At 44.4% G+C, this 25,659-nt stretch overlaps 1 protein-coding gene and 1 long non-coding RNA gene across 4 annotated transcripts; one reads left to right on the forward strand and one right to left on the reverse strand.

The window, feature by feature from the left end:
• Window positions 1-2,810: 2,810 nt before the first annotated feature.
• On the reverse strand, window positions 2,811-17,365 carry LOC105494223 (H2A.Z variant histone 2). Of its 2 annotated transcripts, XM_011762512.3 has the most exons (5): window positions 17,220-17,358; window positions 12,711-12,788; window positions 10,323-10,436; window positions 4,097-4,226; window positions 2,811-3,145 (listed from the first exon to the last, which is right to left on the reverse strand). In XM_011762512.3, exons 1-5 carry the CDS (start codon window positions 17,220-17,222, stop codon window positions 3,084-3,086), a joined length of 387 nt encoding a protein of 128 aa, XP_011760814.1. In that variant the 5' UTR covers window positions 17,223-17,358; the 3' UTR covers window positions 2,811-3,083. The 2 variants fall into 2 exon arrangements, with proteins under 2 accessions (XP_011760814.1, XP_011760815.1); XM_011762513.3 differs by lacking the exon at window positions 10,323-10,436 and having other exon boundaries at window positions 17,220-17,365.
• A 172-nt stretch (window positions 17,366-17,537) lies between these two features.
• Window positions 17,538-22,169, forward strand: LOC105494222 (uncharacterized). Of its 2 annotated transcripts, none has more exons than XR_011622350.1 (3): window positions 17,538-17,844; window positions 18,100-18,141; window positions 18,698-22,169. It is a non-coding gene; the product is annotated as an uncharacterized lncRNA (long non-coding RNA). The 2 variants fall into 2 exon arrangements; XR_011622351.1 differs by lacking the exon at window positions 18,698-22,169 and adding an exon at window positions 18,244-18,691.
• Window positions 22,170-25,659: the final 3,490 nt, after the last annotated feature.

Raw genomic sequence — 25,659 nt, forward strand, 5'->3', positions numbered from 1 at the left:
GAAGAAATTATGTAGTCAAATAACTATCCAACCAAAATGAATTAGACATTTGAAGCAATTATCTATAAAACTGTAGTAAAAATTGCCCTGAATCAAGTGATTCAGCCAAAGGAAGGTCTGTTGATTATATTGCACCCCCCCCCTTTTTTTTTTAAACAATCAGCTTTCTATTGCTACTTTTACTGTAGGCCTGACTCTCAATACAGAAACTTCAAAATGGGTGCCTAGATAATCCAATCAGAATTTGAAATTTCTATTTTATCCTGCCTTGTGAATTAATGAGCAAAAGTTCTTTATAGGATTCCAGCTAATAGATGCAGAAGGAATGACAAGATATCACCAGTTGGCAACCTCTGATAGAATTCCAGATCTGGGCAAATAACATTAATGATGGCTAAATCCATCAGGGGAAAAGCTGATAAGAGAACTTTTATAATGAATGGAGTGGGCTGGCAGCATCCAAACCTACTATCAATCTTAATGTTACAAGATGAGAGCCATTATGTGCCGTGATGTGATACAACAGGGAGCATATATCACCTATGAATTGTTTTTGTGAAAAAGCAAAACAGAACAACAAAAGCCCTCTAGATCTGTCAGTTTATAGAACATATAGGGGACAGAAAAGATGTAAATGATCCCATTAGGATACATTCAGTAAAGTCCACTGAGGGACAATTCTATAGGATGAACTTAGTTTCTTCAAAAATTAAAAACAGGAAAGTTAAATCTATAGGTTAGATTAACAAAATGCAAGATCTAGATCTTGTCTGGATCTTGATTCAAACAAACCAACTGTTAAAAAAAAAAAAACTTATGAGACAATCAGGGAAGTTTGAATATTGACTGGTACTTGGCATCAAAAATGTTTTAGCAGTCTTACACAATGGTATTGTGGTTATGTTCTAAAAAGTACTCTATCTTTAGAGTTGTATTTGAATTATGTTTCTGATCACACAGACACGAAAATACTATGCCTGTAATGGGACTCAAACTGATCCCTGTGGGTTGGGGCAGGGGACAGGTGGGGATGCAGGTAAACAAGACTGACCACAGGACAGCTGTTGAAGTTGGAGGATGGGTACACGGGGCTTCATTCTGCTATTCTTTTTGTGTATTTGTGCAAATTTCCATAATAAAATGTTTAAAAAAATGAGTTTGGAGAGCATTATACTATAAAACATTAAAAAATTTCCTTCTTTAATGAAGACTTGCAAGCAGAAAAATATAATTTTCTAAGGGTCTACTAGTACATTAACTCAAGTTTAACAGTTATTTAGGGCAGGGCATGGTGGCTTATGCCTGTAATCCCAGTACAGGCCAAGGTGGGAGGATGGCTTGAGCCAGGAGTTCAATACCAACCTGGGCAACATAGGCAGACCTCTGTCTCTACATAAATAAAAAAATTAGCCAGGTATGGTGGCATGTCCCTACGGTCCCAGCTATTTGCAGGGCTGAGGTAAGAGTACTGCTTGGGCTTGAGAGGTGGAGGCTGCAGTGAGCCAGGATGACGCTACTATACTCCAACCTGGGCAATAGAGCAAGACCCTGTCTCAAAACAAAAAGTTTCTTGGAAACTGATAAATAAAAATAATTTTTAAAAGATTGTACAAATTACTGTTATTGCATCACTAAGAGACTACTAAAAGTTGGGATTTTATTATTTTTTTTGAGACAGAGTCTCACTCTGTCGCCCAGGCTAGAGTGCAGTGGTGTGATCTTGGCTCATTGCAACCTCTGCCTCCTGGGTTCAAGTGATTTTTGTGCCTCAGTGCCCTAAGTAGTTGGGACTACAGGCATGTACCACCATGCCTGGCTAATTTCTGTATTTTTAGTAGAGACTTTTTTTTTTGAGACCTAGTATCACTCAGTCACCAGGCTGGAGTGCAGTAGTGCCGTCTCGGGTTACTGCAAGCTCCACCTCCCCGGTTCACGTCATTCTCCTGCCTCAGCCTCCCGAGTAGCTGGGACTATAGGCACGTGCCACCACACCCAGCTAATTTTTCTTTTTTTAGTAGAGACGGGGTTTCACTGTGTTAGCCAGGATGGTCTTAATCTCCTGATTTTGTGATCCGCCCGCCTCGGCCTCCCAAAGCGCTGGGATTACAGGCATGAGCCGCTGTGCCTGGTCGAGATGGCGTTTTACCATGTTGGTCAGGCTGGTCTCGAACTCCTGACCTCAAGTGATCCACCAGCCTCAGCCTCCCGAAGTGCTGGGATTACAGGCGTGAGCCACCATGCCTGGCCAAAAATTGGGATTTTAAACCAAAAGGAAAAACCTTTGATAAACTGAACATCAGGGTCTGAAGTCAGCCAGATCTAGGTTTGAATCATAGCTCTGTCATTTTCTATCTACTAGTTGAATGTTTTTTGGCATAGCATACAATTTCTGTGACCCTTAGACTCCACATCTATAATGTGGGGGGAATAAAATTTCTTAGTCAGTAGAGCACTCAGCAAAGGGCCTGGCAAATGGTAAGTGCTCAGTATAGAATTCAAATAATTCCATTAGCATTTCAGTCATAAATGCACACTTTTCCATAATCTAACACCTCTCAAATTGGGATGTCTCATAATTGATGGTGTATCATGATTTAATTGGCAGGTTTTTTTCCTAGTGGTTTGTAAAAAATGGTGCTACAGATCAATAGCATGTAAGAGTCAATATACCATGGTATCAATCATTGTAAAGCTATATTCCCAATTTCTGTTCCAAGGTTACTCTGAATAACCAATCTGAGATTTAAAATACTTAAAAGTCTGAGTAAAATATTTCTAATACATCATGAACAGAACAGTTTTGAGACAAATTAATTTTGTAAAAAATGGTTTATCAATTCCATTTTTGTATAAAACACGCGGGAGAAACCTAGCCAATCAACACACAACTGTCACCACATGAAAAGGTACTTTTATCAAACTTCGAGTCTAAGAACGTACAAATGTTTCTTTTATCATGTCTACAGTAATTGTCTATGCTTTTCCATTTAACTGTTGTTAAAAATTCCACATATCCCCATTATTTCTTCTGTCCCAGTTACAGTACAACGACAGGGAGGAAGAGGGTTGGTTAAAGCATCCCTCTAAGCAGTTTTCTGCTGTCCCTTCTTTCCAATCAGAGATTTGTGGATGTGAGGGATCACACCTAGAATGAAATTAAAAAAAGTTATTAAAAACTTTTAAAGTTTTTGCCTCAAGTAAGAAGTTAATTATACAAAAAATGAAATTAAGTCCCTTTTCATATTCTGATACTGTTAAACTATCTAAACCAATGGCTACCCCCCACGGGTCTGTGAACCCTTTAAAACTGTATGTAAAATTGTGTGACTTTCTGTGCATTTTTCGAGAAGAGTAACCACAGTTTTTTTTTTTTTTTGAGATAGTCTCGCTTTGTCGCCAACGCTGGGGTGCAGTGATGTAATCTCAGCTCACTGCGACCTGGGTTCAAGTGATTCTTGTGCCTCCGCCTCCTGAGTAGCTGGGATTACAGGCATGCACCACCATGCCCAGCTAATTTTTGTATTTTTAGTAGAGACGGGGTTTCACCACATTGGCCGGGCTGGTCTTGAACTCCTGACCTCGGGTGATCCGCCTGCCTATCAGCCTCCCAAAGTGTTGAGATACAGGTGTGAGCCACCGCGCCCAGCTGTAACCATCGCTTTCATGATGTTCTCTGAGGGTTATCCAAATAAGATTAAGAACCACCAACTTACCTCTCACTTTCACTGATCCTGACCCACTTTTCAAGTGTATTTATTTCAACCCTTCCCAGTGTATGTTATGCGACTTCTCCAACTCATTTTTCAAACACAGTTAAAAAGGTATGGGAAATATGTTAAACATCAGGTTTTAAGTATCATATGAAATTTAGATAAAGAACTGGCTAAAATAAAAATAGCATTACATATGAGTATAAGGAGAAATATTTATTCAGATCATTATGAAAAGAAGCTTAGAATTGTAATAGATTTAATATTTATGAAATTAAAGTTTATTTGCTTTCTAGTTAACCAATCAAATATACTGTATCATTGATCTGAACGATATATTAGTCAGAAAGACCAGTAAGAATCAAGGCTTAAGTAGTAATACATACCACCCCCAGCTATGGTAGCCTTGATAAGAGAATCCAACTCTTCATCACCACGGATTGCAAGCTGCAAGTGACGCGGAGTGATACGCTTTACTTTGAGATCCTTAGAAGCATTACCTGCCAGCTCCAGCACCTACAAAGCATCCATGATTAGCATATCAAATGAAGGACATTGGATTCCAAATGAAGGATCACTTAGCATTTGTACATACAAAACGCACAAACATTACATAAACTGATAACACATTTTTCTTTTCTTTTTTTTGAGACATAATCTCACTCTGTTACCCAGGCTGGAGGGCCAGGGGTGCAATCTTGGCTCACTGCAAGCTCTGCCTCCCGGGTTCGCACCATTCTCCTGCCTCAGCCTCCTGAGTAGCTGGGACCACAGGTGTCCGCCACCACGCCTGGCTAATTTTTTGTATTTTTAGTAGAGGCGGGTTTCACCATGTTAGCCAGGATGGTCTTGATCTCCTGACCTCCTCGTGATCCACCCGCCTCAGCCTCCCAAAGTGCTGGGATTACAACTGTAAACTGCCACACCCAGCCAAAGTCACATATTTTAATATATACTTATAGTCCATTTTTGTACAACCCTTAATAGCTGAAATGCATTTCCTAATGCTTTTAGAAGTTTTCAAATGTATTTTTTAAATTTTTTAAAAATAAAAGAGATGGGACCTCACTATGTTGCCAGGGCCGGTGTCAAACCCTTGGCCTCAAGTGATCCTCCTACTTCAGCCTCTCAAAGTGCTGGGAATACAGGTGTGGGCCATCGCACTCAGCCTAAAATACAATTTAAAATAATTTCTTTTTTTTGAGATGAAGTCTTGCTGTGTTGCCCAGGCTGGAGTGCAATGGCGTGATCTCAGCTCACTGCAACCACTGCCTCCTGGGTTCAAATGATTCTCCTGCCCCAGCCTCCGAAGCAGCTGGGACTACAGGCGCATGCCACCATGCCCGGGTAATTGTATATTTTTAGTAGAGATGGGGTTTTGGCTGGGCTCAGTGGCTCACGCCTGTAATCTCAGCACTTTGGGAGGCTGAGATGGGCAGATCACAAGGTCAGGAGATCGAGACCATCCTGGCTAACACAGTGAAACCCCATCTCTACTAAAAATACAAAAAAAATTAGCCAGGCGTGGTGGCAGGTACCTGTAGTCCCAGCTATTCAGGAGGCTGAAGCAGGAGAATGGCGTGAACCCAGGAAGCAGAGCTTGCAGTGAGCCGAGATGGCGCCACTGCACTCCAGCCTGGACAACAGAGCAGACTCCTTCTCAAAAAAAAAAAAAAAAAAAAAAAACCAAAACACCAGACACAGGATTTCACCATGTTAGCTAGGCTGGTCTCAAACTCCTGACCTTGTGATCTGCCTGCCTCGGCCTCCCAAAGTGTTGGGATTACAGACCTGAGCCACTGTGCCACTGAGCCACAAAAATCAGCCGGGTGTGGTGGCACACGCCTGTAATCCCAGCTACTCGGGAGGCTGAGGCAGGAGAGTTGTTAAACCCGGGAGGTGGAGGTTGCAGGAGCTGAGATCGTGCCATTGAACTCCAGCCTGGGCGACAGAGCAAGAGTCCATTTAAAAAAAATAAATAAGGTTGACTGCACCCACACATTCATTGTCTAATCTTGACCTAAATTGTTTTTGTTTGTTTGTTTGTTTTGAGACGGAGTCTTGCTTTGTCACCCAGGCTGGAGTGCAGTGGCGCGATCTCAGCTCACTGCAAGCTCCGCCTCCTGGGTTCACGCCATTCTCCTGCCTCAGCCTCCCGAGAAGCTGGGATTACAGGCGCCCATCACCACTCCCGGCTAATTTTTTTGTATTTTTAGTAGAGACGGGGTTTCACCATGTTAGCCAGGATGGTCTCAATCTCCTGACCTCATGATCCGCCAGCCTCGGCCTCCCAAAGTGCTGGGATTACAGGTGTGAGCCACCGCGCCCGGCCTGTTTTTTTTTTTTAAGACACTGTCTCACTGTCATGCAGACTGGAGTGCAGTGGTGCAATACATGGCTCACTGCAGCCTCAACCTCCTGGGCTCAGGTAATCCTCCCACCTCAGCCTCTCCAGTAGCTGGGACTCCAGGTGCATACTATCACATCTGGTTAATTTTTTGTATTTTTTTTGTAGAGTCAGGGTTTTGCCATGTTGTCCAGGCTGGTCTGGAAGTCCTGGACTGAAATGATCTGCCTGCCTTGACCTCCCAAAGTGCTGAGATTATAGGCATGACTCACTGTGTTAACTTTAAACATTTTCACCAAAGTTCCCAAAGATTAAAAAAAAGGGGTGCTTACATGGGGCTTGAACCTTGTGAACCAGAATGCTGAATATAAGCCACCACACCCAGCCAAAGTCATATATTTTAATATATCCACGTGGTCTATTTCTGCACAACCCTTAATAGCTGAAATTTCGGCCGGGCGCGGTGGCTCACGCCTGTAATCCCAGCACTTTGGGAGGCCGAGGCGGGCGGATCACAAGGTCAGGAGATCGAGACCACGGTGAAACCCCATTTCTACTAAAAATACAAAAAATTAGCCGGGCGCGGTGGCGGGCGCCTGTAGTCCCAGCTACTCAGGAGGCTGAGGCAGGAGAATGGCGTGAACCCGGGAGGCGGAGCTTGCAGTGAGCCGAGATTGCGCCACTGCACTCCAGCCTGGGCGACAGAGCGAGACTCTGTCTCAAAAAAAAAAAAAAAAAAAAAAAGCTGAAATTTCTTTCTTTTTTATTTTTATTTTTTTTATTTTTTTATTTTTTTTGAGACGGAGTCTTACTCTGTCGCCCAGGCTGAAGTGCAGTGGCCAGATCTCAGCTCACTGCAAGCTCCGCCTCCCAGGTTTACACCATTCTCCTGCCTCAGCCTCCCGAGTAGCTGGGACTACAGGCGCCCACCACCTCGCCTGGCTAGTTTTTTGTATTTTTTAGTAGAGACGGGGTTTCACTGTGTTAGCCAGGATGGTCTCGATGTCCTGACCTCGTGATCTGCCCATCTCGGCCTCCCAAAGTGCTAGGATTACAGGCTTGAGCCACCGCGCCCGGCCTTTTATTTTTATTTTTTTTGAGATGCAGTCTCGCTCTGTTGCCAGGCTGGAGTGCAGTGGCGTGATCTCGGCTCACTGCAACCTCTGCCTTCTGGATTCAAGCGACTCTCCTGCCTCAGCCTCCTGAGTAGCTGGGATTATATATAGGTGCCCGCCACCATGCCCAGCTAATTTTTGTATTTTTAGTAGAGATGGGGTTTCACCATGTTGGCCAGAATGGTCTTGATCTCTTGACCTCATGATCCGCCCACCTCAGCCTCCCAAAGTGTTGGGATTACAGGCGTGGGCCACAGTGCCCAGCTATGAAATTTCTTAACGCTTTTAGAAAAGTTTAAAAATGTATTTTAATTAAAATTAAAATTGAAAAATTTAAAAAAATACAAGAGGCCAGGTGGCCTCTTTTTTTTTTTTTTTTTTTTTTTGAGACGGAGTCTCGCTGTGTCTCCCAGGCTGGAGTGCAGTGGCGTGATCTCGGCTCACTGCAAGCTCCGCCTCCCGGGTTCACGCCATTCTCCCGCCTCAGCCTCCCAAGTAGCTGAGACTACAGGCGCCCGCCACCACGCCCGGCTAGTTTTCTGTATTTTTAGTAGAGACGGGGTTTCACCATGTTAGCCAGGATAGTCTCGATCTCCTGACCTCGTGATCCACCCGCCTCGGCCTCCCAAAGTGCTGGGATTACAGGCTTGAGCCACCGCGCCCGGCCCAGGTGGCCTCTTTTAATAGAAGGTGGCTCATGTCTGTAATCCCAGCACTTTGGGAGGCTGAGGTGGGCAGATCCAGGAGTTTGAGATCAGCCTGGCTAACATGGCAAAACCTTGTCTCTACAAGAAAATAACAAAAATTAGCCAGGTGTGGTGATGTATACCACTAGCCCTAACTACTCCGGAGGCTGAGGTGGGAGAATTGCTGGAACCCAGAAGGCAGAGGTTGCAATGCGCAGAGATCATGCCACTGCATTCCAGCCTGGGAGACAGAGAGAGACCCTGTCTCAAAACAAACAAGAAAACCCCAAAAAACAAAACACCTCTTAATCATGACACAGCTAAGTTGAAACTATCCATAATATCCATAATTCAATGTTAAATTCCCAGTGGGACACAGATGACTTGGTGAGATTAATGAAAAAATAACAGCAATGATAACTGACATACAGATTAAAAGCTAAATTCCTCAGCCTAGCTCCCAATCACATCTTCCCCAAGTAAGACCCTTCTGTTTCTACCAGAATGTTACTCAAATTACTTCCCCAGCCTGGAATGTAGATGAAGTTTCACGACTTCCCAATGGATTTTTTTTTTAGGAGGAATACGGATGGGGAAAGTGGTGGTCTACGACCCAAGAATTAAGAACTCTTGCCCAATTAACTTGTCTTCCTGAAATTTCAAACTAAGTAAGATACAGCAATTTTGTATGTATAATCCTGCATAGAACCAGAAGAACAGATTGAGTCTTTTACTTCTAATATCATATTTGTGATTTTTATGTATCATCACACTGGCAAAACTTTACATCATCGCAAATCTTCATAAACTAAAACATTATGCTGTAACTTCACAAATACTTCTACTGATTATATACATACTTCAAAGTTCACTGGGGTATGGTGGCTTATGTCTGTAATCCCAGCACCTTGGGAGGACCACTTGAGGCTAGGAGTTGGAAACCAGTCTGGGCAACATAGGGAGCCCCCAACTCCACAAAAAATAAAAATAAAAAATTAGCGGCCGGGCGTGGTGGCTCAAGCCTGTAATCCCAGCACTCTGGGAGGCCGAGGCGGGCGGATCACGAGGTCAGGAGATCGAGACCATCCTGGCTAACACGGTGAAACCCCGTCTCTACTAAAAAAAAATACAAAAAACTAGCCGGGCGAGGTGGCGGGCACCTGTAGTCTCAGCTATTCGGGAGGCTGAGGCAGGAGAATGGCGTAAACCCGGGAGGCGGAGCTTGCAGTGAGCTGAGATCCGGCCACTGCACTCCAGCCCGGGCGACAGAGCGAGACTCCGTCTCAAAAAAAAAAAAAAAAAAATTAGCAACTGGCGTGGTGGCTCACACCTGTAATCTCAGCACTTTGAGAGGCTGAGGTGGGTGGATCACCTGAGGTCAGGAATTCAAGACTTACCTGGCCAACATGGTGAAACCCCGTCTCCACTAACAATACAAAGATTAGCCAGGTGTGGTGGCGGGTGCCTGTAATCCCAGTTACTGGTGAAGCTGAGGCAGGAGAATTGCTTGAAACCAAGAGGTGGAGGTTGCAGTGAGTCAAGATTGCGCCACTGCGCTCCACCTGGGATACAGAGCAAGACTCTATCTCAAAAAAAAAAAAAATTAGCCAGGTGTGGTGGCACAAACCTGAAGTCACAGTTACTAGGGAGGCTGAGGCAGGAGGATCCCTTGAACCCAGGAGGTTTGAGGTTGGAATGAGCTATGATCATGCCACCGTACTCCAGCCTAGGTGACAGAGTGAGACCCAGTCTCAATATAAATATATATTTATTTATATAAATGAAAATAAAAGAGATTGCTGGCCTTTGCTTAACTTTAAAAAATTTTTTTACTTTGAGATAGGGTCTTGCTCTGTCACACAGCCTAGTCTGGAACTCCAGGACTCAAGTGTACAATCTACCCACTTCAGCCTCCCAAAGTGCTGGCATTACAGGCGTGAATCACCGTGCCCAGTCCCTTGCTTAGCTTTAAAAACAAGTACACCAAGGTTCTTTCACATTAGTATTGGGTAATAGCTGACAAGATGCATCTCAAACTGCGCTGTTAAAGAAACCAATGAGGCCGGATGTGGTGGTTCAAGCCTGTAATTCCAGCACTTTGGGAGGCTGAGGCAGGTGGATCACCTGGTCAGGAGTTTGAGACCAGTGTGGCCAATATGGTGAAACCCTGTCTCAACTAAGAATACAAAAATTAGCTGGGCACGGTGGTGCACACCTGTAGTCCTAGCTACTTGGGAGGCTGAGGTGGGAGAATTGCTTAAATCCGGGAGGCAGAGGTTGCAGTAAGCGGAGACTGGCCATTGCACTCCAGCCTGGGAAACAAGAGTGAAACTCTATCTCCAAAAAAACAAAAAAGCCCCAATGAGCATAATATGTCTTTTTTCAAATATATTCCATGGGTTTATGTCACTTAGACTAGTGCACCTTCTGGACTGCCATATACAACAGACATTCCTGTACAAACCTCTGCAGTGAGGTACTCCAGAATCGCAGCACTGTACACGGCAGCAGTGGCACCCACCCTTCCATGGCTTGTGGTGCGAGTCTTCAAGTGTCTGTGGATGCGGCCCACAGGAAACTAAAAGAGAGATGTCTTAGTGGGAAGCACTGCAGAGTCTTAACATTGCACTGACTGTAATCAAAGGCTGAAAAAATGTGAGTAAGCATGAAATAATAAAAAACTTGATCACACATATCAGAAGTCAAATCTATTAGGCAATTAACAGTTCCCAGGGCCTGTGTCTATGTTCTGGTAATCAAAATCAAAATCTTTAACCTCTGCTTAATATGGAGAATATCACTCTAAAATGAAGAAAAACCATGCAGGGCTGTCATCAACTATACATTCAACATGACCCATGGATCAAATTCCTGTCTAGTTAATTTCTTCAGATAAAAGGCACATGCAACTTTGAACCTCCAATACCTTCCTCAGATCTTATTAAATGTTCTTTCTTCAGTTTCAAGAGGTGATCTGATAGTTAAGAAAAATCAGTACTATTATCTCATTGTGATTCTACTTTCCGAAAAAGAGGGTACTTTTCTCATTTCAGAGTATCCTAATCCCACTTGTCTGTGCCCTTTATTATTTTTTTTATTGAGACAGAGTCTCACTCTGTCGCTGAGGCTGGAGTGCAGTAGTGCCATCTTGGCTCACTGCAACCTCCGCCTCCCGGGTTTCAAGCGATTCTCCTGCCTCAGCCTCCTGAGTAGGTGGGATTATAGGCACGCCAGGACGCCTGGCTGTTTTGTATTTTTAGTAGAGACGGGGTTTTGCGTAATCTGCCCACCTTGGCCTCCCAAAGTGCTGGGATTACAGGCATGAGCCACTGCGCCCAGCCTGTCTGTGCCCTTTCTTACAGGCCTACCTCATGCCTTCACTGTTGCATTATTTCAACAGCTACAATTACTTCCTTTCCGCTGGTTTCTTTCCTTCTACAGACTTTACTGAAAACTTCACAATCTATGAAAACTGCTTCCAGTTACGGTCTAGAAAGTCTCTTTCCAAAGACTGAATTTAAAAAACAAATCCTGAAACCCTTACTTTCTTGTCACCCATTTTTTCCTAACCCTAACTTGGTTTCTGTTAAACAGTACTTTTGAAGGCCAGCAGCGACATTTTACTTCCTTAATAAACACAAGCAATCTTTTTTTTTTGCATTTATACTTCGTCTCTAAGTGACCAAAAGCTTCTTAAGAGCAAGATTTATGTCTTCTTTTCCTTTGTATCCTTAGTAACCAGTATGTTGTCTGGCATACAGTAGGCCCTCAAAAACATTTCTTCTTAGACTTCAGAATTCTCATACCAACCCTGACTACTCCTCAGCCTTTTCTTAAAGTTTTTGAGGGGTCCTCAAATATCCTTGTGCTCCTTTCTCATTCTCTTAGGTTAGGAAACTCATCCATAACATAAACTATCAATTTTACATAAATGATCTCAAATTCCTAATTCTATCACCTCTCTTAGAAAGCTGAACTCATGTTTCCAACTTCTGGACATTTTCACGTGGATGTTTTAGTGAACTTCAAAATGATCCCATTTAAATTTACTCATAACTTGACCCTATTACAAACTCCTCTGTTCCTTAGGTTCTAAGCGTTAGAGAAACTTCTGACTTCCTCTTAACCTTATACTGCTTCACCTATTTTCTGCACACACATGATTTCTACTGCTTCCCATTCAAGTATGTTACTTTATTCCTAAATCACTGCAATAATCTCCATTGGCCTTCCATTTTCTACTTCAAATTAAGTATGCCTTAAAATAAGTTCTAATTAGGAATATACATGGAAACCTAAAATACAGAATGTGCACATCAATATAAATTCCCATCCCCCTTCTTTCGGTATCATCTGGATCATGCTGTCCTCTTGCTTAAACTCTCAATGGCTTACCACTGCCAAGAGGATAACAGTTTACAGTTTGGCCTTCCAAGTTTCCTGATTAAAAGTATTTCTCGGCCAGGCACAGTGGCTCACGCCTGTAATCCCAGCACTCTGGGAGGCTGAGGCGGGCGGATCACGAGGTCAAGAGATTGAGACCATCCTGGCCAACATGGTGAAACCCCGTCTCTACTAAAAATACAAAAACTAGCTGGGCATGGTGGTGCGCACCTGTAGTCCCAGCCATGCAGGAGGCTGAGGCAGGAGAATTGCTTGAATCCAGGAGGCAGAGGTTGCAGTGAGCCGAGATCGCACCACTGCACTCCAACCTGGTGATAGAGCGAGACTCTGTCTCAAAAAAAAAAAAAAAAAAGTTTGTAGTAATACAAGTAGACTTCTGTAATCGATGAAACATAGGTCATAAATTACAACAGTAAATAGTAATGTAACGACAGCATGGATTCATTACCTGTAGCCCAGCTCTCTGTGAGCGAGATACTGCCTTAGCCTTGGCCTTCCCACTGTCCTTTCCAGCTTTGCCTCCAGCCTAAATGCAAAAAAAATTTTTTGAATGAAAAGAGTTGAAAACACTACTTCAAAAGTATTCTGGAAACAGAATTTCTTCTACTTTTACTTTAAGTAGTTAAAAATATGCAGGTGATCCTCTTCCTCATATACATGGGATTCTATCACCTTTTATAATTTCTATCAAAGAAGTCAAACCTTAAACGCTTATTGAAAATATGAGATTTTTCTTTTTTCTTTTTTTTTGAGATGGAGTCTAGCTCTGTTGCCCAGGTTGGAGTGCAGTGGGGCAATCTTGGCTCACTGCAAACTCCGCCTCCCAGGCTCAAGTGATTCTCCTGCCTCAGGCTCCTGAGTAGCTGAGATTACAGGTGTGCACCACCACACACAGCTAATTTTTGCATTTTTAGTACAAATGAGGTTTCACCATGTTGGCCAGGCTGGTCTTGAACTCCTGACCTCAAGTGATCCACCCGCTTTGGCCTCCCAAAGTGCTGGGATTACAGGCATGAGCCACAGTGCCAGGCTGAAAAATATGAGATTTCTAAAAGCTAACATATTTATCAATTTCCAGATTGAAGAATCTTGCAAGTCAATATAACTTTTATGCATACATGAAATATTTCACAATTTTTATCAATGTCAATGTAACATATATTACTTCCACAGAAATATTTAGAACTCTCAGAAAAATAAAGCATATTCCAAGGAAAAAAAACCCTCAAAAAATTAAACACAGAATTGTCATATAGTCTAACAATTCCACTTCTAGGTACACACCCAAAAATTGAAAGCAAGGATTCAAACAAATACTTGTACACCCATGTTCACAGAAGCTTTATTCAGAATAGCCAAAAGGTGGAAACAATCTTGAGTGTCCAATGATGGATGAACAAAATCATATATATATAATGGGATAGTATTCAGCTTTAAAAAGGAAATTCTGACACAAGCTACAACATAAATGGGCCTTGAGGACATTATGCTAAGGAAAATAAGACAGTTACAAAAAAGACAAATACCATATGATTCTACTTATGAGGTTCCTAAAATAGTAAAGTTCATAGTCAGCAGATTTGTGGTTGCCAGGGGTAGCCGCTTCCTGGGTTCAAGTGATTCTCCTGCCTCAGCCTCCTAAGTAGCTGGTAGTACAGGTGTGCACCACCACACCCTGCTAATTTTTGTATTTTTAGTACCAACAAGGCTTCTGTACGTTGGCCAGGCTGGTCTTGAACTCCTGACCTCAAGCGATCTGTCTGCCTTGCCCTTCCAAAGTACTAGGATTACAGGCGTAAGCCACTGCGCCTGGCCGAGTTACTGTTGAATGGGTAGAGTTTCTACTTGGGAAGATGAAAAAGTTTGAGACAGATGGCAGTGATGGTTGCACACTATAAATGTACTTAATGCCACTGAACTGTACGCTTAAAAAAAACCCTATTTCTTCATGAAAAAGGTAAAGTATGTGCAAATGTAATGAGCTATTGAGTAAATATGGGGTATTATAAAGTATGTGTGTACACACATATTTCTAGAAGGTGACACAATAAATTAGAAATGCTATTTGCCTCTAAGGAGGAAATACTAAGGGTCTGACTTAAGAAAACTAATTTTCTCTCATATATTTTGTTTTTACCATTTAAATAGATTATTTCTTTACTGTTAAATCAGTTTACAGGATTGGCTGTTTGAGGGGCTATACTTTCAAAACAGATAGTAAGCTTTGAAATGGCATATCCCCTTTGTAGCTAACCCTTTCCTTAAAGATTTTTTAAAGCTAAAAATTACCCCTGTATACTTCCTCTAATCACGTCTAAGTGAATTAAGCGCGTCACCCAAGATAATATGGAAGAAAAACAGTAAAACCTTGGCAGGTATTAGAAACAGGAAAAATAAAAATCTAAGAACTAATTCATACTCACTCTCTTACATTAGGTAATTCAGCAAGAGACTGATTTATCAGTAAGAACTGAGATGCTCTTGATTTCTACCAGAATGCCTCATATATTTCAATAATTTTGACTATGTTGTTATATAAGAAAAATATAATTTTTGGATTTTTGAGGTCGGCTCCCCTAACAAGACAGGTCTTACTTCTCAAATAAAAAACCCTTTTTATCTCTATTTGCCTAATATATAACACTTAAAAACCTCTCAATTGGCATCTAAAATTATAATCACTGTCTTCCTATGACTGGATTGGAAAAAATAAGAACTAGTCACTAATGAAAAGCCAACAACTACAAAACTCCCCAGGCTCCCCAGGTCATATAATAACTACTCTGCTTAAGCAATTTTATCCTCACTGTTTCAGATACGTCATATTTGCTGTTCTATTTGCTTTTTAAAGAAGTAGACATATAGTCAGATTTTAAAAGCCTCAATACATTAAATGACTAGTTCCAATATTTAGAGACTCTCGATACAATTCTCATACTTAACAAAAGAAAACTTTCATGGTATCAAACTTATCTGAATATAAAATTATATAATAAATGGATAATTACTTTCTTTCCGATATCCCCTCAAACTGTATATATAGCCTCCCTACTTTGAACATTCATTTTAATTGGTGCTTGAGAAACCAAATATAATTTTTTAATTCCAAGAATTGACTTCATATTAACCTGAGTTAAGGTTGCTGGTTTTTAAAAATTACACACACACACACACACACACACACACACACACACGAGGAAGAGGGAGTTCATTTCACTTGGATAAACTTGCAAACTGGATACTAAGACACTTTCATGTCAGTTTTAACAGACATCTGCTTACTTCCTTTCAGGTTTAAAATCTATCAAGAACGACAACTCAATGTCTCCTGCATTTTAGCTTATGTTAATACTTATGTATTTTTAGCTACTGGTAAGTGGATGTAAAACATATAGCGTATCACTAGAGACTGAAAAATATCTAAGAAACTAGAATCGGCCGGGCGCGGTGGTTCACACCTGTAATCCCAGCACTTTGTGAGGCCGAGGCAGGCGGATCACGAGGTCAAGAAATCGAGACCATCCTGGCCAACACGGTGAAACCCAATCTCTACTAAAAATACAAAAAATTAGCTGGGCGTGGTGGCGCACACCTGTAGTCCCAGCTACTCGGGAGGCTGAGGCAGGAGAATCGCTTGAACCCAGGAGATGGAGGTTGCAGTGAGCCAAGATCGCGCCATTGCACTCCAGCCTGGCGACAGACTGAGACTCCGTCTCAAAACAAACAAACAAACAAACAAAAAACTACAATCATGAAAATCATCTGTTTGAGCAAATCCGTTAACAGATTAGATGTAGGCTGTACCTCAGTTTGTTAAAGTATAGTACTTTACAATAACAATAAACTATACGTTAGACGTTGGAAGCAATTGTCCCTAAAGTCTATTCCAGCTATAAGATTTGGGTATTTTACAATAACCAAACATTTTGTCCTCTCGACTGGCCAATCTGTTTATAGTTAGGTGTTAAGTCTATTAAATACCGTATCTGACACATCAAGCACAAATCATCTAATATTATCTGCAGTATGAGAAATGACAGCCTGGTGTTAACTTTTAAGCAGGTAGCTCCCGTTGAAGTAACCTTTCAACAGAATGCTTAAAGCACGAATACCGGCAAAAATAAGATTCCATAATAACAGTCTTACTATTTTTACACAATCTTTGATGCAACTCAGAGCGTATCCTTTAGCACTTTCTCCTTTCCCTCAACTTTAAAATGGGGCTGAAGTTCTATTCACTTTCATTTTTTTAAAGCCACACTTTTCTAATCTAGATCTGAATTTCAGAATGAAAAGATGAATGCTTTAAGACTGAAAATTCATAGCAAGGGCAAAGGAAAGTACCGTTTTATAATGAAAACCGCAAACTGCATGGGGGTCAGAAGATAATGGGCGTTCATTTCAAACCTGTGCAATCACCTAGAACAAATCGTGTGGTTCTGGTCTATAAAACCATTCTTTGTAGCTCAAAAGACCACAAATACAAGCACCCTTTCGCAGAAACCCTCAAATTGACTGCCAGAGAGATTACGTAACCAAACATCGCCAAAGACTTATCTAACTTGTATAGCGGCAGCCGGTTTGACCTCATTCATACAGAGGAGCGATCACATTAAGATCCGGCACTTGTTTCTACCTTTCCAAGCCGGATTCTGGCGTCCTCCTCCTTCTAAGACGGGCGGTGCAGCGTCACCAGCGTCGGGACAGACCTGTCCGGATCGGAACAGACTTCGCGCTCTACCCGGCCAGGCCCAGCTCTCACCCGGGGACCCGTGTCGGGCTCCGCAGCCGGGATATGGCGCCCCCCGGCGGGTGGCGAAGGGCTCGGCCGGACGAAGCCCCGACACCCGCAAACTCCCGACTCCACAGGTAGCGGCGCCGACGCCGGGGCCTCCGCGCTCTGCTCCCCCGGCCCTGTCCTAGGCCCCGTGCCCCCGACCCACCCGGCCGCTCTTACCATGTTCTCGGCGCCGACTCTGCCTCCGCTCGGCCGCGCGCCCTCCCGCTGACGACCCGCGCCGCCGCCGCCGCTCTCGCAGCACCGACCGCCGCCGCCGGAGCCGGACAATACCCCGTGCCCGCCTCGCGCTGCTGCGGCCAATGCCCGCTTGTCTTACTGGTTCGAACCCCAGCGGCTGTTCAATCGCGCGCCTCCTTCTAGCCAGACCCCGCCCCCCCGGCCCCGCCTACCTAACGGCTGTTTGTTTTTGCACACGGCACGCGGAGGCGGGGCTTCCAGCCCAATAGTGACGCCCTCTCCGCCTTTCACCAGGCACCCAAACCTGACGAACAGAAAAGCAAACCAATGAGATTGGACGCCTAGCAGACGAAAGCCAATGAAAATATCGCCCGCGAGCAAGAGAGGCGGGCCACTGAGAAGGACAGCAAAATTAGCTAATAAGGTGAAGCGATTGCAGGCGCTGTGGCTTTCCCGCCCATTCGCGGCGTTGGTTTTCCCGCTTCTGAGACTTGTTTGGGGAGGTGAGGACTTTTGGACGTGCTTCTGCTGGTGGGTTTTCACAAAGACTGTGAGGATTTATTCGTCTTAGGACGTGTGGATCAGGAGGGCGCTGGATTTCAAGGTTAGGCAGCCCTCATGCTCAGCCGTTATTCTGGGGGACTGACTCCCCTGACGTCCTCTCAGCGCGGACCCTGGCAATCCGCGGCAGACTGAGGCGGGAGAATCGCTTGAACCCGGGAGGCGGAGGTTGCGGTGAGCCGAGATCGCGCCACTGCACTCCAGCTGGGCGACACATCGTCTCAAAAAAAAAAAAAAAAAAAGCTATCAATTGGCTACCTGTTGTTATTTGTATGATAAATTCTTTTTCCTTTTTTAGAGACGGAGTCCTGGGACTACAGGCGCGCGCCCCAATGCCCAGGTAATTTTCGTATGTTTAATAGAGACGGGGGTTTCCCTGTGTTGGTCAGGCTGGTCTCGAACTCCTGACCTCAGGTGATCTGCCCGCCTCTGCCTCCCAAAGTGCTGGCATTACAGGAGTGAGCCACCGCGTCCGGGGTCTATTACAAATTCTAAGAGTACGAAGATAATGGGGCCGGCTTGGTGGCGCGGACCTGTAGCCTCAGCTACTGTCAAGACTGAGACAGGAGGATCTCTTGAGCCCAGGAGGTCGAGGCTGCAGTGAGTCATGATCGCACCACTGCACTCCAGCTTGGGAGACAGAGTATACCCTGTCTTAAAAAAAAAAAAAAAAAAAAAAAGTAATGGATGAGGCCGATAGTCAGGAATGAAATGACTTTAGACAATTGGGTGTGCATAGGATTGTGTATGTGGGGGCAGGGGGTGGGCATAACCGAAGTCCCATACTGATGTCCCTCTAGGCCTTATACATTTTGCAGACCTCACAGAGCTCAGACTGTCGTGAGCCGTTTTTCTTCTCAGCCTCTTCAGTGTGCTTATTTTGCTTACATCATTAGGTTAAAATTTGGAGGGTAACTCCCAGCTAGAAAGGAAGAAAAACTCTAAAGTGGAATCGCCTTCCCCCGGAAGCTGTTGTAAAAATTAAAGGATGTATGTGAGTGCACAGGCTCTTCAGCGATCGTTTTTCTTCCGCGGTGTTTCCACTATTTATTTATGTATTTATTTACTTTTTGAGATGAAGTCTCGCTCTGTTGCTCAGGCTGGATGGAGTGCAGGGGTGTGATTTCAGCTCACTGCGACCTTCGCCTCCTGAGTTCAAGTGATTCTCCTGCCTCAGCCTCCTAAGTAGCTGAGACTACAGGCTCCCGCCACTATTCCCCGCTAATTTTTGTATTTTTAGTAGAAATGGGGTTTCACCATGTTGGCCAGGCTGGTCTTGAACTCCTGACTGCAAGTGATCCTCTCGCCTCAGCCTCCTAAAGTACTGGGATTACAGGCGTGAGCCTGTTTCCACAATTTATTTATTTATTTATTGAGACGGAGTCTCGCTCTGTCGCCCAGGCTGTAGTGCAGTGGCCGGATCTCAGCTCACTGCAAGCTCCGCCTCCCGGGTTTACGCCATTCTCCTGCCTCAGCCTCCCGAGTAGCTGGGACTACAGGCGCCCGCCACCTCGCCCGGCTAGTTTTTTGTATTTTTTAGTAGAGACGGGGTTTCACCGTGTTAGCCAGGATGGTCTGGATCTCCTGACCTCGTGATCCGCCCGACTCGGCCTCCCAAAGTGCTGGGATTACAGGCTTGAGCCTCCGCGCCCGGCCTGTTTCCACAATTTAAAAAGGCCCATCACCCTATCATCATCATCTCTATTACAGTCTGGGCAATATGAGCTTTCTGGGAGAACCAGCTTCATTTCTTAACTGAAGAAATGGAATTAGGTGAACTTAGTCATTTGCTTGAGACCGCATAGCCTGCAGATAACCAAGATACCAGCTCACATTTGTTCCAACTCATTCCAGCTTTAAATTCTTTAATTCTTTTCACAGTATGATGCATTGACTGTGCTAGAATGTGTTCTTGGTGTTGGTGAGTTAATAGTGAAACAAGTTTCTGCCTTAGTGGAGATTCTGTTCTCATAGGATTTTCCCAGGCTGGCACTTTAGAAATTTGTATCCAGGCCAGTGATAGCTGTTCCAAAGTTTGAATCAGGAGAAGCAACTTTGGGGAAGTGAGTCTTTAAAAAAAGGTAACTTAAATTCGAGAAGAAGAGGGTGAGCTTCTAAGTAAGAATTTGGAAAAATAAGGATAAAGGTGCAGACAACTGTGAGGAAGGGTGTCCAGTGAAATAGGAAGGAATGGAGCAATGTGCCCAGATTAATAGAAGCCTCAAAACTATGTAGAAGAGTGGAGTTACTTCAGTAGCAATAGCCATTGTTAATTCTTGTTCCTCTGTGTTTCTGGCCTCAGTGGATGGCATTACCAATCTACTAAGGCATAAGCCTGCAAATTATTCCTTTAACAGATCACTCAGTGCCTACTGTTTGCAGGCACTGTGCTAGGTACTGAAGATTTGGTGATTAGCAAAATAGACATTGTCCTTGCCCTTATGGTCCTCTGCAGTGGGAGTCAGATGTTAAAGAAATAAACAAATACCATATGTGAATTATAAGTTCAAGTGTGCTGAAGGAAAAGAACAGGGTGCTTTAAGAGAGAAACAGGGAATGTAGTTTAGTCGGCGTGGGTGGTGTTCCACAAAGAAAGAGCATGCAGGCTGGGCGCAGTGGCTCACGCCTGTAATCCCAGCAATTTGGGAGGCCAAGGTGGGTGGATCATCTGAGGTCAGGAATTCGAGACCAACCTGGCCAACGTGGCAAAACCCTGTCTCTACTAAAAATGCAAAAATTAGCCAGGCATGGTGGCGCATGCCTGTAATTTCCAGCTACTTGGGAGGCTGACCCAGGAAAATAACCTGAGCCCAGGAAGCGGAGGCTGCAGTGGGCTAAGATCACGCCATTGCGCTTCAGCCTGGGCAACAGAGCAAGACTCCATTCCATCTTAAAAAAAAAAAAACAAAAAAACTTGCCCTTGTGAAGGGATTGAAAGAAGTGTTCAATAATGTATAAGAAAGCACCTAGCACTGTACCTAGCACATAATAGCCAATAAATGTTAACTTCCTTTCCTAACAGGAAAATCATTTTCTCGCCACTCTCTACCCCTCAACCTTCATGTCATTGATTCAGATTTTTTTTTTTGAGATGGAGTCTCGCTGTTTCGCCCAGGCTGGAGTACAGTGGTGCGATCTCAGCTCACTGCAAGCTCTGCCTCCTGGGTTCACGCCATTCTCCTGCCTCAGCCTCCCGAGTAGCTGGGACTACAGGCGCCCACCACCACGCCCCGCTAATTTTTTTTTTTTTTTGTATTTTTAGTAGAGACGTGGTTTCACCGTGTTAGCCAGGATGGTCTCAATCTCCTGACCTCGTGATCTGCCCGCCTCGGCCTCCCAAAGTGCTGAGATTACAGGCATGAGCCACTGTGCCCAGCTGATTCAGATTTTGATGAAAGTGGAGTTAGGTTGAAAAAAACTGGTTCTCATTGTAGACAATAGTAATCCTTTTACTGATTTCTATATCATCACTGTAAATTATATGTCATCACTGTAAACACGGATGCCAGAAAAAAGTCTGCCTACTAACAGTTTTATAAACCAAGTGTGTTAGTAAAATCTAGTTTCTAGTGAACTAGGGTTACAAAAAAGGCAAAGATGAGTCAAAGAAGAACACCAGTCTAACCAGAAAATTTTATATAATAGCATCTATAAATGATAAACTACAAACATGGACAAATTATTCAACTTTGGGCTGGGAATGGTGGCTCATGCCTGTAATTCTAAAGCTTTGGGAGGCCAAGGCATGAGCCACCAGGGCAGGAGTTTGAGACCAGCCTGGGCAACATGACAAGACTCCACTTCTACAAAAATTAAAAGAAAAAATTAGCTGAGCCGGGCGCGATGGCTCACACCTGTAATCCCAGCACTTTGGGAGGCCAAGACGGGCGGATTACGAGGTCAGGAGATTGAGACCATCCTGGCTAACACAGTAAAACCCCATCTCTACTAAAAATACAAAAAATTTTTTTTTGCCACCACACTCCAGCCTGGGCAACTGAGCAAGACTCCGTCTCAAAAAAGAAAAAAGAAAAAAATTAGCTGAGTGTGTAGTACATACCTGTGATCTCAGCTACTTGAGAGGCTGAGGTGGGCAGAGAACTTGAGCCCACGAGTTCAAGGCTGCAGTGAGCTATGTATGATCCTGTCACTGCTCACCAGCCAGGCAACAGAACCAGACAGTATCTCTTAAAAAAAAAATTATTCGGCCGGGCGTGGTGGCTCAAGCCTGTAATCCCAGCACTTTGGGAGGCCGAGACGGGCGGATCACAAGGTCAGGAGATCGAGACCATCCTGGCTAACACGGTGAAACCCCGTCTCTACTAAAAAATACAAAAACGGCCGAGCGCGGTGGCTCAAGCCTGTAATCCCAGCACTTTGGGAGGCCAAGACAGGCGGATCACGAGGTCAGGAGATCGAGACCATCCTGGCTAACACGGTGAAACCCTGTCTCTACTAAAAAATACAAAAACCTAGCCGGGCGAGGTGGCGGGCGTCTGTAGTCGCAGCTACTCGGGAGGCTGAGGCAGGAGAATGGCGTGAACCCGGGAGGCGGAGCTTGCAGTGAGCTGAGATCTGGCCACTGCACTCCAGTCTGGGCGACAAAGCGAGACTGTCTCAACAACAACAACAACAACAACAACAAAAAATACAAAAACCTAGCCGGGCGAGGTGGCGGGCACCTGTGGTCCCAGCTACAGGAGAATGGCCTAAACCTGGAGGCGGAGCTTGCAGTGAGCCACTGCACTCTAGCCTGGGCAACAGAGCGAGACTCCGTCTCCAAAAAAAAAAAAAAATTATTCAATGTTGCTGGATTTAACCCAGTAATATATAGTATAATTGTTCTCAAAGTGTGATCCTTAGACCACCAGCATCAGCATCACTTGGAAATTGTTAGAAATGAATTCTTACCCCCACCCCAGACCTGCTGAATCTGATACTGAGGGTGGGACCTATAAGCACTCCAGGGCATTCTGGTGCATACTGAAATTTAAGAACCACTGGTATAGTATATGCTGCAGTACACAGTCCAGAGGCCACGTATTCCTTATAAAACTGAAGCACTTGGCCAGGTGCGGTAGCTCATCCCTGTAATCCCAGCACTTTGGGAGGCTGAGGTGGGCAGATCAGCTGAGGTCAGGAGTTCCAGACCAGCTTGGCCAACATGGTGAAACCCCATCTCTACTAAAACAAAAAGCTGGCTGTGGTGGCGCATGCTTGTAGTCCCAGCTACTCTGGGAGGCTGAAGCAAGAGAATCATTTGAACCTGGGAAGTGGAGATTGCAGTGAGCCAAGATGGTGCCACTGCACTCCAGCCTGGGCAACAGAGCAAGACTCTGTCTCAAAAAAAAAAAAAAAAACTGGAGCACTCATTTAGCCCCTGGATGTCTACCTAGCAATTGGACTTGGCCAAAGGAAGCTATATTGCCCAAGTTTACACTCCTTTTCAGGGGGCCTACCTCCAGTGACCAGTGGATGGAGGATATAGTGCCTAGCTCTTTTGCCTTATTTTGAGACAATTCTTTTTTTTTTTTTTGAGATGGAGTCTCGCTCTGTCGCCCAGTCTGGAGTGCAGTGGCCGGATCTCAGCTCACTGCAAGCTCCACCTCCCGGGTTTTACGCCATTCTCCTGCCTCAGCCTCCGGTGTAGCTGGGACTACAGGCGCCCGCCACCTCGCCCGGCTAGTTTTTTGTATTTTTTTAGTAGAGACGGGGTTTCACTGTGTTAGCCAGGATGGTCTCGATCTCCTGACCTCGTGATCCGCCCGCCTCGGCCTCCCAAAGTGCTGGGATTACAGGCTTGAGCCACCGCGCCCAGCCTAATTTGAGACAATTCTGAAGGGCCATTGCAGTTCCAGAGTTTCTTGTGTGATTAGTATTGACTTGATCTAACTGCATTGAAGTTCAACTTCTGCTTAATCCTGCTTTCTCCATTTTCTCATAGTTATGTCCCCAAGAGCATTCCATACTATTGCCTCTTGAAAGCAAATCCCATTCGTTTCCTGGGAAACCTGAACTAAGACAATGACTTTTCTCTGCAAAAATGTAGTCAATTTTTAAGTGGGCAAGATATTCACACGTACAAAATTCCAAAAGGTACAAAGGGTATACAGTGAAAAGGCTCCTCTGGGTGCAGTGACTCGTCCCTGTAATGTCAGCATTTTGGGAGGTTAAGGCAGGAAGATCGCTTAAGTCCAGGAGTTGAAGACCAGTGTGGGTGACATAGTGAGACCCACATCTCTATGAAAAATAAAAAAAAAAAAATAAGCCAGGCATGGTGGCGTGCACATGTAGTCCCAGCTACTCAGGAGGCTGAGGGAGAAGGATCACTTGAGCCCAGGAGTTTAAGGATGCAGTGAGCTGTGATTGTGCCACTGCATTCCAGCCTGAGTGAGAGCAAAACGCATACACACACACACACACACAAAAAAACTCCTCCCATCCTTGCCCTTAGCCATCAGTTTCACCTGTGTAGAGGTACCCAGTGTTGGTGATACAGTGAAGTGTGTTAGCATTTAGAGAATTCAGCCTTAAAGATTACTATGCTCGGCCGGGCGCGGTGGCTCAAGCCTGTAATCCCAGCTACTCAGGAGGCTGAGGCAGGAGAATGGCGTAAACCCGGGAGGCAGAGCTTGCAGTGAGCTGAGATCCGGCCACTGCACTCCAGCCTGGGTGACAGAGCGACACTCCGTCTCAAAAAAAAAAAAAAAAAAAAAAAAAAAAGATTACTATACATAGATTTGCAGGAGCTTTTATCCCTGTGTTCACTTTTAAATTCCATTTTAATGCTGCAGTGCTCTTCAAAATATAAAGACTGGGCCGGGCGCGGTGGCTCAAGCCTGTAATCCCAGCACTTTGGGAGGCCGAGACGGGCGGATCACGAGGTCAGGAGATCGAGACCATCCTGGCTAACACGGTGAAACCCCGTCTCTACTAAAAAATACAAAAAACTAGCCGGGCGAGGTGGCGGGCGCCTGTAGTCCCAGCTACTCGGGAGGCTGAGGCAAGAGAATGGCGTGAACCCGGGAGGCGGAGCTTGCAGTGAGCTGAGATCCGGCCACTGCACTCCAGCCTGGGCGACAGAGCGAGACTCCGTCTCAAAAAAAAAAAAAAAAAAAAAAAATATAAAGACTGTAAGAGACAGAAATTTTCTTTTGGCTACTCTTGTAAAGGATAGCCAAATTCTCCTTTTTAAAGTACAGTCATGCATTGCTTACTGATGGGGATGCGTCCTGAGAAATGTGTCATTAGGAAATTTCATCATCATGCTCACATTATAGAGTGTACTTACAAAAACCTAGATGGTATATATAGCCTACTAGACACCTAGCTATATGGCATAGCCTGTTGCTCCTAGGCTACAAATCTATACAGAATGTTACTAGTGCTGAATACTAGTGTAACATAATAGTATTTGTATACCTAAACATAGAAAAGGAACAGTAAAAATACAGTATATAAGATACAAGGCTGGGCGGGATGGCTCATGCTTGTAATCCCAACACTTTGGGAAGCTGAGGCAGGCGGGTCACTTGAGGTCAGGAGTTCGAGATTAGCCTGGCCAATATGGTGAAACCCCGTCTCTACTAAAAATACAAACAGGTGGGCGTGGTGGCACGTGCCTGTGATCCCAGCTACTGGGGAGGCTGAGGCAGCAGAATTGCTTGAAACCAGGAGGCAGAGGTTGCAGTGAGCCAAGATTGTGCCATTGCACTTCAGCCTGGGCAACAAGAGCGAAACTCTGTCTCAGAAAACAAACAGAAACCCCCAAAAAGATACAAAATTGTACACCTGTATAGGGCACTTACCATAAATGGAGCTTGCAGGACTGGAAGTTACTTTGAATGATTCAGTGAGT

This window comes from Macaca nemestrina, chromosome 4 (genome assembly GCF_043159975.1).
Source record: "Macaca nemestrina isolate mMacNem1 chromosome 4, mMacNem.hap1, whole genome shotgun sequence".
Classification (NCBI taxonomy): Eukaryota; Metazoa; Chordata; class Mammalia; order Primates; family Cercopithecidae; genus Macaca; species Macaca nemestrina.

What these genes read in the sequence shown, in the direction of transcription:
- LOC105494223 (XM_011762512.3), bottom strand. An exon ending in CACAGAGAGCTGGGCTACAG is followed by an intron (nt 10,437 to 12,710) that starts GTAATGAATCCA and finishes TCTCTCTTTTAG; the next exon opens with TTTCCTGTGGGCCGCATCCA. An exon ending in GGCTACCATAGCTGGGGGTG is followed by an intron (nt 3,146 to 4,096) that starts GTATGTATTACT and finishes ATTTCATTCTAG; the next exon opens with GTGTGATCCCTCACATCCAC.